Genomic DNA, 15,120 nt, shown 5'->3' with positions numbered 1-15,120 from the left:
GCTATAAATGTGACTTAAAATGAAGATACACATATCCCAGTGCTCCTATCGCTCTTTGCATCGTCTCGCTCGCCCGTCTGCGCTCTCTGAGTAATGCAGGGCCGCTCTGGTGATAAGGTCAGTGCCGCCGTACGCTCCCTGCTCCGACCTGCTCTATAGCGCTCTCCGGCTTCACTCAGCCGACCCATTTATATTCATTTGCCTCTCCCAAAAAGGTCGCTTTGTGGATGGTGAGCAAATTGCTTTAGAGACCCCATGCCTGAACCCTTAACAACATTTCCCTAGGATTTAGTAGCGTCTGTGGCAAGCTGTAAAGCTCAATTTGCCTGATGCTTCAGTGCATCAAGCGCCATCAAAAAGAGGCCGCATTACCTTGGCCTTGTAACGAGCGTCTTGTACTTCCTGCGCTCGACTCGTCTGACTCCGAGACTCGGATATACGCTGTCACCATCCTGTTATACTCGTGAGCGCTTCATGTCTCATCGCTTCAGACAGAGCTAAATCTGCCGTGCTCATCACAGATGGGCCTTGAACATTTCATTAGGGGTTGCAGTTTGGTCATATGTTTAGAGCGTGGTAGGTTTTGATATGTGCGTTCACATATGGCCAGTTCTGCTCTAATGGAGCACACAGCAACCTGCTTTTTTCCACTTGCCTGAAGCTTTTGAAAATAGCCCTGCTGATGGACTCTGATTGGTTATTAGATACAGTAGCTTTCAGGCTTTAGCCTGGGCTGTAATTTTACTGCGGCCAATATAATGCCTTCTGCAGTGGTTTCGGTGGTTGAGTCATAGCATGTGTGCATACTGTATGCGTGTTTATATCAAAGCGTTTTCAGGAATCACCATTTTCGGAAGCAAGACACACCTTTTACGGTATATGTGCATGAGTAGTTAGACTGCACTGTTCCAGATACAGTCTGTTAACATTGTAAAGCGTTTTTGTGTTGAGATGTGAGCTTGATGTTTTACTTTGTCTGATAATCATCTGCTTTTCTCAGGTCCGGAGGGACTCGGCTTCAGCATCACGTCACGCGACGTCCCCATAGGCGACTCCGCCCCGATCTACGTCAAGAACATCCTTCCCCGTGGAGCCGCCATTCAAGACGGCCGCCTGAAAGCCGGCGACCGTCTGCTGGAGGTGAGAAGAAGAAAATGTAGCAGCTGTTATCGCTCCAAAGAACTTTGTGTTTCTTATGGCAGAGGAGCTTCTTGCATGGGTTTAAACTGTACCTGTGGCTTTTCCTTAGTCATACTCTCACTTTCTGTTTCATGCTTCTCGAATCTCAGGCTGGAATTTCTGAAGTGAAGAGTCGGTCTTTGCTCATAGTCTTGGCCTTTTTTTTAAAAAAAAAAAAAAAAAAAGGAAGAAAAAGCAAAGACCGAAGATGTCCATGTGAAAAGTCTCACAGGTAGCACATAAAAGCAAGGAGATCATTTTTTAAAAAGTGCTGATTAAATTGATTAAATTGGATATCGACATGTGGTTTGATGAAAGAATTTTAAATATTCCAATTAAAAATATTCCAACTATTTTTTTTTTAACTATTCCTGATTATTTGTAATGATTCCTCCTTTCAGTGACGGTGTTTCAGGGCTACTTTTAACTCTTTTTGACTATTTACCATGTTAGAGCTTAAAGATATGATGAGTTACGTCTGGAGTACAGATGCAAAACAATGGAAAAAGTTATATAAGTTAATTTTGTTACTAAGGTATTTTTAAGAGGTTAAAAGAAGTAATTTTAAAGGTGGCCGTTTAATTTAGTAATAAAGTGGCACACCTGCATGTTCCTGTGTCAGTGCTGGAGCTCGAGCCTGAAGCCATGCCTTCTGCAGAGGCTGACTCAGATCTCACCGGCCTCCAGTCACACACTCACCTGGCTCCATCAACTCACCGCTGTGCACACACTCACCGCTGTGCACACACTCACCCTGCGTCAGCATCGCCACGGTCACGCTGGTGTGTAAATTAGACCAGTCAGAACCCACACTTACACCGTGTCTGTAACCATGTTTGGGCGTGTTCACTATCAGCAGGTTGACTTCCCAGATGCAGGAGTGAAGCGTTTTGCCTTTTCTGTTCTTTAATATCCAAATGCCTTTTATTATTCTTTAAAGGGGTGTGTGGTGGTTTAATATGCTTTTAACTCATTTTAAGATGGATTGTCGCTTAGGGAAGAATCAGACAGTTGGACATATAAAGTATATGCAATTGTGTCAGGGAGAAAAAATGATAGAAGATATTATGGACGCCAGTTTAATAGGAACACATGTGCACCTTATTTTCATGTGATATTGCAAGAAGCAATGATGTGACCGCAATGCGTGAATTTAGGGTCAAGATGGAAAAAAGAAAACGGCAGATCTGAGAACAAACTGACAAAGTCACAAAACCACACTATTAGCATGGTGAAGACATCCATCTTAGAATTCAAAACATATTGAACTCGGCAACGTAAGATGATCATCTCAGGTTCCACTTCTGTACACTTCCTCAGTTCGATGTGTTGGCCTACTAACGAGAAGCCAAGAATAAAGGATTTGACTGTGCAGTAATGTATATGTGACGAATAAGGGCTGAAGTTAACTTGCACTACTTCTGTCCTTGTGTCCAAACTGTTTGTTGATCCTTAATTTAAAATGCGAAAAAAAAAATGGTTCATGTTGTTATTTAGGTCACATGTGTTTTTAATTATGTCGTGTCCCAAAGGTTTCAATTTTCAACCGTCTTAAAAATTTTATTGTTTGCTTTTCCGAAAGCAACTATTTCTCTTATTGTTTCCTCTAGAACTATTCTCTAATACGCTTGAGATATTTGATTCGAATGGTTCCCAGCAGGACTACGCAATAGATTTTACATTTAAGACATTTGCTAAACACCCTTAATGCACTTTAATGTCCCGGGCAATAAATTATTACTAGATCACGCACTAAGAGTACTGCGAGTTTTTTTTTTTAAGAAAAGCTCTGCTCGAGAGGTAATATAGTCCAGGGTCTGAGTTCGATTCCCGACCAGGTTCGATTCCTGCCGCTGTGTGCATGGAGTTTGCATGTTCTTCCCGTGCTTGGTGGGTTTCCTCCCACAGTCCAAAGACACGCATTTTAGGCTAAATGGTGTTCCCAAATTGCCTGTAGTGTGTGTACTGTATGTGTGTGCCCTGCGATGGATTGGCACCCTATCCAGGGTATACCCCACCTCGGGCCCTAAGTTTCCTGGGATAGGGTCAAAGTGATGCTGTATACCGGTTGAAGCGGTATTAATGTAGAAATGAATCAACGCTCTATTGTAAAGAATACCATTAACAAGTCCATACAGTGGTTATATTCCCGCACATTATGATCACAATATATTACAATCGACATGTGATGTACCATGTAAGATCAAACATTTTCTCTACACAGTGATGTTAAAGTGTTTGTTTCTTTCCAATTTGTATTTGAACTTTTGATTTCTTGATTGTGAACTGGTGTGGCAGTAATCAGGCCTGGGTGTATTAACAGGCGTGGGCAAATACTTTTTCACACTGGGCTATGTACTGTAGTTTTGGATTTTGATTTCCCTTAATATTAAAACTTTCATTTAAAAACTGCATGACGTGCATGACGAAAAACATGCAAAAAAATAGGAAATTAGTAAGAGGGCAAACACTTTTTCACACAACTGTATAAATGAAAAGAAGGAAGAAGTGATATATTTTTGGTATGTGGAAATGCAGTAAAGTGTGTGTGTGTGTGTGTGTGTGTGTGTGTTTAGGTGAACGGCGTGGATCTGAACGGGAAGTCTCAGGAAGAGGTGGTGTCTCTCCTCCGCTCCACTCCAATGGGAGGCACTGTTAGCCTTCTGGTCGTCCGACAGGAGGATGCCTTCCTGCCTCGTGAAGTGGTAAAACACACACACACACACACCATGTTTATTTCTCACTTCTGCAGTTTCCATTGTTAATTTAATCAGATGTGGAATCACACTTCCTGACTATACATTTGTTATACGTATAAATTTTGGCTGATTTCTCAGAACCGATCGAGAAGCTGTATTTGGAATAATGAGGGTGAAAATGAGGTTTTAAGTTAGAAGGTTTCACCCTGTGTGTGTCTCACGGACTGACTGATGAAATATTTGAGTGCAGTCTAATTCCCTCTGCGTTTCGCACAAGCTTTAGGGCCGAATGAGTTTTGATGCAGTAAGGATGTGTATTCTACTTACACTGATAATCTTTATAGAATGCAGTGTAATGAAAAGAAACTCAGAAAGTGTGAGTGTGCTGTGACACGTCTCTCTCTCTCTCTCTCTCTCTCTCTCTCTCTCTCTCTCACTCACACACACACACACACACACACACACACACACACACACACACACACACACACACACACACACACACACACAAAGCATTTCCCTTTCAAGCATATAGGAATTCTTGCCCTTCTTTTGTTTGTCCTTATCTTCATCTCTCCTAGCTTTCTTTCGCTTTCTGTCCCAAATTCCTTCTTTCTCTTCTCCTTTTTTTCGTCCCTCTTTGCTTATGGATCATTTTCAGTCTGTGATTTTCAAAGCTTTTAGTGTTTTGCTTTGAGACGAACTGAAAGAAAGAGCGAGTTGGACGCTTCATTACTCTCATTGCCACATTACCATTCAGGGAGCTTTGGCTCAAAACACCCTCAGTACAGCTTTAAAGCATCTCAATAATCCATACCCTCATGTTCATAGAAATCAGATTAGTGAGACGTCATTCCCCAGCTGAAGGTTATTGCAGACAAAGCGGAGAGAGTGAGGAGAATGGCGGTTTATTTCCTCTGATGTTTTCAAAGCGGGTGGGTGTGTGTGTGGTCGAGTGGACTCGGGTTAGATGGCTGGATGATGTGGTCGTAGGGGGTGAATCTGGCTCGTTGGCTGAAAGGACGGTGGAAACAATGTGCTCCCGAACCTCGAGAAAGTTCCAAATTAAGCTCGGTGCGTTGCGGGAACTCCAGACGGAGGTTATATGGTTCGGAGCAGAGAGTTGGATGCTGTTGTTGGCTGTCGTCTGGTGTAGCATATAAAGAGACCGGCGGTTGAGCCGCTCTTTTGTGAAGCAGCCAGAGATAAGCGATACATGACACGGTAATTAGCGCCTTTCAGACACAATGAGGTTATTGCCTCCTAATGGCGAGTGATGCGTTTTGTGATGTATAGGCACTAACAAGGACTGTTTAATATGGACTGCAGCCAACAAGTGAGTAAGCACGTGAGGAAGTAAGGGAGTATAAAGTGCAAAATAAAATAACGAAATGATTTGGATGGCAAAAATTTATCATTGGACTTTTTTACTGCTCATTTTCCTAATAGATTTCCTCTATCAGCAGCAGATAAATAAGTGAGCCCTGCTGTAAAACCTATGGAATTGTGTAACATTTTTATTTTAATAGATGCCAATGAGGCTGCTGGTGGTGTTAACTACCCCTACCTAAGTATATCAATTTAATACGCTCCTCCTAGGGAATTTATATGATCGCCACCAAACCCAGCCTATATAGTCTCAAGACATTGAGGATGCTAATTTGCTAAGGGATTTTTGACATTTCAAACTGGCCAGCCGTGACAATGCCTTAAATTTATGCTGAAAAGTGGTTGATAAATTTGCTTGACATTATATATCGAGTGACATCATATATCGAGTGACATCCCCAGTATGTCCCCTTTAAATGCATGTGGCCACTCTCTTTCTGGCCCACTGTCTTTCAGGCACACTCATCATTGCTTGCAACTATATTCCTTATTGTTTTCCTCCATCAGCAGCCTGTGAGCCCAGCTGTAAAACAATTAGAATTGTGTAGCATTAATATTTTACCTTTTTATTTTAATAGACATTGATGAGGTTGGGAGTCTTGACCTGAAGTGTCTGTTACATTTTCCTAAAATGTCTCAATTCCCTCTATGTATGGGGATTTTTGGGACACTTCGGTGCTTCGTTAATTAATTGGATGATGTCATCCAGCTCTAAACCCTAACCCTAACCCTAACCCATCAAACACAACTCTTATCAACGCTCAAGACTAAGATAAATAATTAATATGTGATTTAAAACCCAAAACATAATTTAATCACTTCTTGTTGCCTTTTAAATGTGAATAATTAATTATAAATATTTTATGGGAATTTTATACCTACTTACAAAATTTTAATTATTTTTTATTTGTTTATCAAGAATGAGGGTCTCCTCGCCCACCCTCAGTACCCTTACAGCCCACTAGGGGGCCGTGGCCCACACTTTGGGCAAGAGTGCTCCAGACAATAAAGGAAAACTGCATTTAGGCATTTATAGATGTTGTTTCCCACCTTATATTAAAGTGCAAACTTTATTTAATACTATGCTGTATAATAAAACTGCAGATATAACATTTTTAGTTTGCACATACCCTTAGAGCTCCTTTGAAAGTCTAATATGGCTTCGAATGGCATTAACAGAACTACTCATGCTATTTATTCACCTCGCGGCTTCTGCGCTGTGCATACGATTAGCCTTCTCCTGAGCTCGGGGGAGTACGGAGGCTTTGGGCAGATGCTCCTCAGGACAGACAGTGACTTAGTGAAAAGGGTGTCAGCTCTAACCTTTACTCACAGTGTGAGCAGGTCCACAGGGAGACGCTGAAAAATGAGCTCTGACGCTCGCGCCCAGCCTTCGCCATCTAAAGGATGGGAAAAAAGACTAAAAGAGAGTGAAAGAGACATAGAGACATAGAGAGAGAGACTCTAGTGAAGCTCGGATCAATGGAGCGCTGCCCTTGAAGAGGAGTTGAAGAGAGGTTGAAGGGAGGATTGGTTTCAGTCGAGGGGAGTGAGAGACCAGTGCAGCGAGGACACAGCCGGGTTATGTTGGGGAATTTACACAAACACTTAAATCTTGGCTAAGTAAGGAGATGCTGATATGGTGTGATCCTGTGTCGTGGTATTTATAGCACGCAATTTGCCTGTATAGATCGAGAGAAGATAAGAGATGTTTGAGGAATGATATTGCATGACTGTAAAGCTCCTGCGGGGTAAAAAAACAAAAAAAAACAAAAAACATAAAACTCTTTACATGCTAAACAAGTGTTTTTGTTACTTTTTTTCCCTCTATCCAATTTTCCTCATGATTAAGTCTGAGTCAATTCTTTCTTTCTTGTTTTGCCGAATAGCTTCCAGTCTGGGAATGTGTGAGCTGAATTTTATTTTTCTTCCCATCATAGGCCAGGGCAGACATTCTTAGAGGGGGAGCGCACTCATCAGCCATTTTGTATACATAAGCTCCTTTAAACATCTGATTGGCTGAAAAGTCTCCGTGATGGACGGGAAAGCGAGGACTACCATGATTTCCCACGCTGAATTTATGACCAGTTTGTCCAGTTGTCTTCGGGTTGTACGAGCGTTGTTGAGATTCAAACTTGCAGACTTGCTGGAAAAGATGCAGCTGATTCAGAAAAAATCCAGGCAGTGTTTTTTTTGCTTGGAATGGATATAAAGGCAACAGATGAGACAGCTGGGATAAGAGTCTGAGGCTCTGGGGCATCGGAAATCCCTGCCGATTAACGGAAATCAAAATCAGCAGTCCAAAATCCAAAACAAACCTGGGATAAGCGCGAGGACGGAGGGGCCGCGCGAAGACACAACACTTAATGACATCTTCCCACTTTGTAGACACACACTCACACTCGCTCCAAGGCCATGGCCACACACCTTTGAATTATTCATGTCCACAGAGGCAATTACCTCTCAGTCTAATATGGCCTGCAGCGTGCTAGGCGGCAGAGAGCATTATAACAACTCGCCACACAATTCCGTCGCGTAAACAAGAACGCCGCTGTGGGCCACCTGACCACTATTGGACGTTTATCAGCACATTTTATCATCCGGTGTGTTCGCTGCCGCGGATGTGTCTGTGCCGCTAAACCGCAGCGACGGGCGCACGTCGCATATTGTCTTTCACGAGAATACACTCTGTCTTATCTCTTTCTCGTTCTTTTGAGGAATAAATCAGTCAATGTCATGCCTCAGCAAGCACGCCGGACAGGAGGATAAGGAGGAGGGGGGGGGGGGAAGAAAAAAAGAAGGGAGAAAATGAATCGTTCCACGAGCACAGTCACTGAATGCTTATTGAAAATGACAACACCCAGGTTTTCACCTGTTGAGTCGGAATTGGCAGCAGCGAGCCCTCACTACCAGAGAAAGGTTGCCTCAGCCGTGTCCGCTGTGTTCGGATCTGGTAATGAGCAGAAGCTCACCATGCAGCTCGGCTTTTTATAGCATCTGTTTGAATTTCGGTTAAGCCAGACCGGTTTATTGCCACCGATACCATTTTAAAAGTGTGGCACTGAGAATGGGGGAAAAAAAAGAGAGAGAGAAAGAAAAAAGGCTGTGTGGCATAGTTAACTCTGCCAGTTTAAAAGTCGTCCAGGAAAACAGAGCGCACAAAGCAACATATGTCACCAATCTAAACCTGTTACACTTTTAATCAGCCACATTTTTGATATCTACACATAACAACGTACTTGTATACACAGTCCAGATGTAATGCGATAAATATCAAAGAGACAGTCTTGCGATTTTCCATAAAGCATGCACAGAATGCAAATTGTAAGCGAATGCAAAGTACTTATATTTATGATAGTGTTAAACCAACATACTGAAGGGTAAGTCTGAGTTATGGGGTATAATCTGTGCTGCTGTGTACAGCTGTTTCCACGACAGTACTGTTCACTTCTTAAGGTTTCTACCTCGTATCAGTTTAGGGAGTTTTATCTCACTGTTGACGGAAATCAATTATAAATCTTTATCCACATTTCTGTGTGTTGCTTTAAGGCCATGTCAATTCAAAGTGCTATCCAATTTTTTTTCTTTTATAACTAGGGTACTATTTACTATTTTATGTGTACTTAGTACAACAGTATACTGGATGTATGGCCCTTTTTTTTTTTTAGGATTTCCTTTCCTCCTAACACAATGGGTGCAATTCGTGAACAGCTTGATAACAGGTTCATAAAATGCATCAGTTGTGTACAACGTAATATCTAAGATTGACCATGAAAAATGCGATATATTATACCGATATCCTGATCTGTATACTTTATAGTCAAAAAAAAAAAAATTACCCTTTCTATTATTTACAATGGCATTTTGAGTGACAGGGTGTGCCTAAAAGAATTATTCAGAACCACCCAGCTGTTTCTCTTTCACTCGCACATCTGCATCATTGTTGCGTGGCAATCCTAGGCGTTTGTGCAACTCGATGAAATCGGCTGCGGATCTGATGCAAAGCAGCTTGCCAGATCGTTGGATGGCGGAGCGAACGCGGCATCGTCTCAGTTCAGCAAAGAGTAGTAATTAAACACTGCATTAAAGTCCTCTTTATGATCAGATCGCACTTGTCAGAGATCCATTAGACACCAGGGCTGCCAAGCAAAGAGAATTTTAATTGCGCAATTAATTTGAGCACTGACAGTTGGATTTATGTTTTCCAGCACGGCCAGCTCCAGACAGATGCCTGACGGTGGAGCGTCCTAGCTTTGCTTATTGTCCATACGCGCTAAGCTCTGCTCCTGGACCTGTTTAGATTTCTTTATTTATTTTAAGATCTAAGCTGGGACATGTGCAGTTTATCGTCAAGGGAGTTTTAAGAGTTCCTGTCTCTTGTCCTGGGTCATATCAGGGAAGCGTGCATTATTTCAATCGGGATGGGAAGCAGGATGTTCTCACCCAGATGCTCTTGAAACGCGCGACAGTTGAGAAAGAGTTTTGTTTGAAAAGTAAGTGTTTTGACACGTTTAAAGAAGGTCAAACAGCATATGTGTCGTTAAATCAACTTAATAGCATTCGAATGACCCGGTTATACAAATTTTTCGGAAAATCTCGCGCAGCTCCGTGAACTTTTCTTACAGGCCTCCTTTTGTGCAATATCTAGGTCATTGCGTTAGACCTTTACTGCTCGCGTTCTCGAATGGTAACAATTATTCACAGTAGATGATATCTCACTTTCTTAAATAATTTTATACACAAGAAACATGTGCACACAGGCGCACATACACAACCACAGTGTTTCTCAAGCGCCAAAAAGGAAAGGTCACGTCTTAACATTTATGGCCCCAGTCATTTCCTCTGTGCTGAATGTGCAGGCCAAAAGGAGTAAAAGTGGGAAGGACAATTTATTAAACTGTGAGCAGAGAATGAGACTCTCTCTTAAACCAGCTTTTATTGGACGTATTGATGGAAGCACACTGAGGATAACTTTTAGAGGGTGCTAAGCTTAAGGAATTATTTATTAATATTGACGGACCCGCCGAGTGTTGACTGTGGTGCTGAAGTCTGTAGGCACACGCTGCGCCCCCTTCTTTTTTTTTTTTTTTTAAAGCTCTCATCTCATGGGTTGGTAGCAAGCGACTTTATTTATTTATTTTTTATACCTGATTTTAAGTGTGGCATGAAATAAAGGAATGTGTGGTTTGGATAAGATTTGTGGGACTGGCGTTTTTTTTTTTTTTTATAATTATTTTTTTCATCCTTTTTACCTCTTCAGCCACTTCATCCAATTCTGTGCCAGCTCTGAGTATCTGTCCCGTTTCCGCCCTGTCCTTTAGCTCACCTCAGCATAATATTCGCAGGAAGAGCCAGTGAGCTGTCCACAGCGTGATTTGAGACAAAAGTTAAGATGAAAAACTTAAGTGGGTGTCATCCATGCTTGTGATGAGCCAGGTCGGAGTCTGCAGTCATAGACATGGAGAGCGGTGTCTTTACCCCCCTCGTCCACCCCCCTCCCCTCCCTACCCCCAACCCCGGCTCAGCTTTAATATAATTAGCCGTCTTAGAGAGTTATGCTTTTGAGTTCTGCTGCTTTGCAGTCAGGATGAGGTCATATTCAGCAAGTTTTGCCTACAGTGTGCAAATAAGTCCTCTCCAGCAGATCCAGCCAACTTCCTTCACCTTCAGGTGTCACTTCAGGTTGAGGGCAAACTGGGCTTTGGACAGAGAGGCGAAAAACAGAGTCAAAATCCCAGTGAACAGGAACAGGGAGATGTGTCTTTTTGACAGTGTATGAATTAGTATGGCGGAGAAGCCGAGCTTTCTCAGTCTACCTGAAAGATGATGTGGAAACTGAAAGGCACTAAATGTAAATCCCTGACCGGCAGTTTCCTTCATTGGAAATCCTGCAAGATATAAATGATAATGTTTTTATTTGGTACCGTTTCAGATACGTAATTGTTCAGGCGTATACAGTAGCTCTGCACATGACCTGTTCCTCTGTTAAGGACAAGGAATATAATTAGACAAAGGAGAAACAGTTTTATCATTGGATTTAAAAACGAGTGGCGTGTTCGGAAACGGTACCAAGTCAAACCAGGACAACAGTGTTATCAGAGTAAAAACTCACTTTATTTCTCTATACAATTCCTAATCCCTTCTACTCTGATGCACTCAACACAACATCTCACTAGTGCTTTAATACCATCAACGCTGAAACCCTGGCCTCCCAGGAACTCCTTTAATGGCCCGAAACATTTGGAAATGGCGTGGAGCGAGGTCAGGACTGTAACAATAACTCCTGTTCGAGTTCCTGTAATGTGAGAGTCATGTTTGTGGATGATTGTGATTACAGTTCCAACAGTCAAACTGCAAATACTTATGCTTTTCTATAAAAACCTATATTAGTAATATAAATTTAATAGGATAGTACTGTTGATCTATATTGAGTTTGTGTATACATATATTGTGTATATATATATATATATATATATATATATATATATATATATATATATATATATATGCTGGATAGGATTTTACTTTTAAGTGCGAAAGTGTTGAAAGTGATTTGAACGCTCAGTTAAGCTTAAACTCCTCCTAAAATGTCCTGGCGCAGGTGTCTTCCAGGCTCTTTCACTCATCCAGAGTATAGTAAATGCATGGTACACCATGTTTACCAGCAATCACTCACACTTTCCTCCTCCTGCTTGATTGTTCCAATGGTCAGTGTGACATTTTCAGGTTGGAGCGCCAATCAAACCCCTCTTTCGTCTTCAGTGTCTCTCATTGTCTGGTGTCCCTGCTGTGAAAATTACCCTCATACCCATCTATCCCCCATGCTTGAGATGTTTAACTTCAATTGGCTGTCTTTTTTTTTTTTTTCCTCCCTCGGCAATCTTCCCCTTGTTTTCCCTGTCGATCCTTCTTTCTCATTTAGACGTTCTCTGTTCCAGTTCTGCAGACGAGCACCTGTATTGTTGATGACGGTTATTAGAGTTAGAAACGTGCCAAAAGTCGTGGCATGGTTCAAAGCGGATGAGCCAGGCGTTTTCAGTAATTAAGCCTACTGTTGCTAAGTGCACTGGAAGACAATGGTGGCTTGTTGATGGGCAATTTTTTTTTTTTTTTTTTTTGTATACCAGTTTGGAGCTGGCACCTGTTTCAGTTTAGTACCTTTTTTTTTTTTTTTGAGCAGATGTGGCAGTAATTAGCCTGACTGCTGGCATGGCATTATTGTTGAGCACTGATAAACAAGCTGGTTCGGGCCATTTGGAGGGACACGCATGGGCTGTTCTGGGAAAGCTCATCTCGGACCGAGCAAGGCTGAACCGAATGGGATGTACAGTACACGGTGCTGAGTGGCATCGCTTTAATCAAGTCATGTTTATCAGATGCTTTGATCAGTATAGAGATCCCTAAAGATGTTAATGTCCGGAGAAAACATCATAAGTTGAAATGAGGATCTCCGTCTATCCCACCACATCATGAGATCATAAACAAGACTACAGGTATAGAGCTAGTCTGTAAGATGTTAAGTATAAGTGTATTGTTAATGGGTCTTTAAAATGACATTTAAATCTATTAAATTCATTTAGTGATTAAAGTTGCCATCTGGAATCATTTTCCACACCCTGTCCTACTGTACCTGCAGGTCTTTCCCAGTCTGCGTGTTCAGCGAGGGTTAATTTGCATTACTGCACACATCGCGCGCCTTCTTTAAGATCCAAAATAGCAATTTCCATAACAATTCCACCCCGCGCCCCGCTGTTTGCCTACCATTCAAACGAAGCCTTGATACCGTGCATGCTAATGTGCGAGGTATAAAATTGGGATGCCATTAAAAATAGAAATACCCGATTGTGATTTTAAAATGGTAATTATGACCTAGTCAGGCTCGTTCAGGAATAATCTGAGAATTACTTTGACTGTAAGGACTCCCTGATTAGTCAATGTTAACAGGCCTGTGACCTTTAAGCTTACTTTTTGTTTTTTTTTCCTTTCACCTACTTTTTTTCTCCATCTTCTCTCTCTCTCTCTCTCTCTCTCTCTCTCTCTCTTTCTCTCTCTCTAGCTTAATTGTACCTGAAAGCTTGAAATCCACATTAATCCGAGGTGTTTTATATGCACTTTTTTTAATTTTTTTTATCAGCGCTCGTCTGGAAAGAACCGAGGAGGGGGGGAGTTGTGGGAGGGGAAGAAATTCATGATGTTAAAATACTTATCATGCACAAAACCCTTTTTGCAATTATATACTTGACTGATTTCTTTTATGCACTTAAATTTATTTCCAGTGACCTTTATGTCTTTAGCCCATTCAGACGAGAGCGCGGATGGAACACTGCTAATTGGTTCAGTCGTGGATGCGTAGGGGAAAGTCTGAGAGGTTGTGTGAAACAGAAACAATGTGCTTTCCCACCTCTACATTTTGTTCTTTACGTCTTACTGACAGTCTCTGTCCACTGTCTCTCAAAGCTTCTTTTTTTTTTAAATTCTCCTTTTTTTTTAAAAAATTGTTCTAGCATGCACAGCTGAATGCTCGCTGGTCCGCGAAAAACGAAGGCATGCAATGAAGCATGAATCCAAATCCTGTCTGATTATAAATGAATTCATTACTACATTGCACAATAGTGTGTGTGTGTATGTGTATGTGTGGACGTTAAATGGTTTCCTGTGTGTGTTTGGATGGAATATGCGCTTTCAGTGTGATGGCTAGTGAAAGTGAGTATACCTATATAGCTCTACAGTGGGGTCCAAAAGTCTGGGATTTTTCTTTTTTTTACTTAAAGTGGAAATAGATAGAAAATTTTAAAATTGTGAAATATCCAAGACACAGAAAGTAAATATTTAATATCCTGAATATTTAACAATCAATATTCTGCATTAATTCTTGGGCAATATGTTTAAATGTGTTACTGCTTTGAAAAAAAAAATTGATTTAAAAATAATTTATATATAAATAAATAAGTTCCATCCATCCATCCATCTAGGGAACCCCTGTAGTTCAACTAGGAACTGTGGATGCCAGTGGTGACCTTTTGTATTTTCCGTATTACACAATCATAGTAGGAGCTCCCGTCAATAGTCACACACTACAGCAATTTTAATTTTATCTCCTGTCAACCTAATCTGCATGTCTTTGGACTGTGGGAGAAAACCGGAGTACCCAGAGGGAACCAAGCACGCGGAGAACATGCAAACTCCATGCACGCAGACCCCAAGGTGGGAATCGAGCCCTCGATCCCTGGAGGTGCGAGGCGACAGTGCTAACCACTAAGCCACCATGTCTTGCACATTATTACGTCATTTATTATACTTACACATAAGTTTAAAACTTAAAATGTGACACCAATCACTGAGCAAAAAATTCATGTAAAAATGTTTTAAAAAATCTACTTTTCACATATTTCGGTCAGTAATGTACGTAGTAATGTACGTATTGTGTTGTATTAGAAAAAAAAGTTAAATAGCAGTATTTCTGCTCATGCTCTCAGACTGTTGGATCTCTCTTGATATGCGAGTGCATAGCTTAGGATTTCTCTCTTAATACATTGTGTGGTGCAGGACATGGACACACACACACACACACACATAGACATAGATCTATAAACCTAATAGATGCCTGTGTATTGTACGACGCTTGTCTTATCATAAACCAAAAAGATTGCTCTTAAACAAGCATTGTAAGATGTAATTGAGATTCAGGTTTATTTCCTTTGGCTATACACAGTATATAATGTCGATAATGTTGAAGACGTTATTCCCCTGTGTCCACTCTAGCGGTTGCGCCGACCCTGTGGAATGTTTGGGAAAGCGGTATTTTTCGGTTGCCATGGAGGTTTTGGCTGTGAAAGTACAGCTGTCTGAACCT

At 41.4% G+C, this 15,120-nt stretch overlaps 1 protein-coding gene across 4 annotated transcripts in view; it reads left to right on the top strand.

Annotated features, from left to right (window-relative positions):
* The window catches only part of pard3aa (par-3 family cell polarity regulator alpha, a), a 408,352-nt gene that overhangs the window by 207,195 nt on the left and 186,037 nt on the right, over positions 1–15,120 (top strand). For all 4 annotated transcript variants that reach the window (XM_053493817.1, XM_053493816.1, XM_053493815.1 and 1 more), the window contains 2 exons: positions 1,001–1,140; positions 3,756–3,884. In XM_053493817.1, the coding sequence (XP_053349792.1) occupies positions 1,001–1,140; positions 3,756–3,884 (269 nt within the window). The remainder of the gene's footprint in view (positions 1–1,000; positions 1,141–3,755; positions 3,885–15,120) is intronic.

Source organism: Clarias gariepinus, chromosome 4, assembly GCF_024256425.1.
Source record: "Clarias gariepinus isolate MV-2021 ecotype Netherlands chromosome 4, CGAR_prim_01v2, whole genome shotgun sequence".
Lineage (NCBI taxonomy): Eukaryota > Metazoa > Chordata > Actinopteri > Siluriformes > Clariidae > Clarias > Clarias gariepinus.
This window is presented reverse-complemented; position numbering and strand designations above follow the sequence as displayed.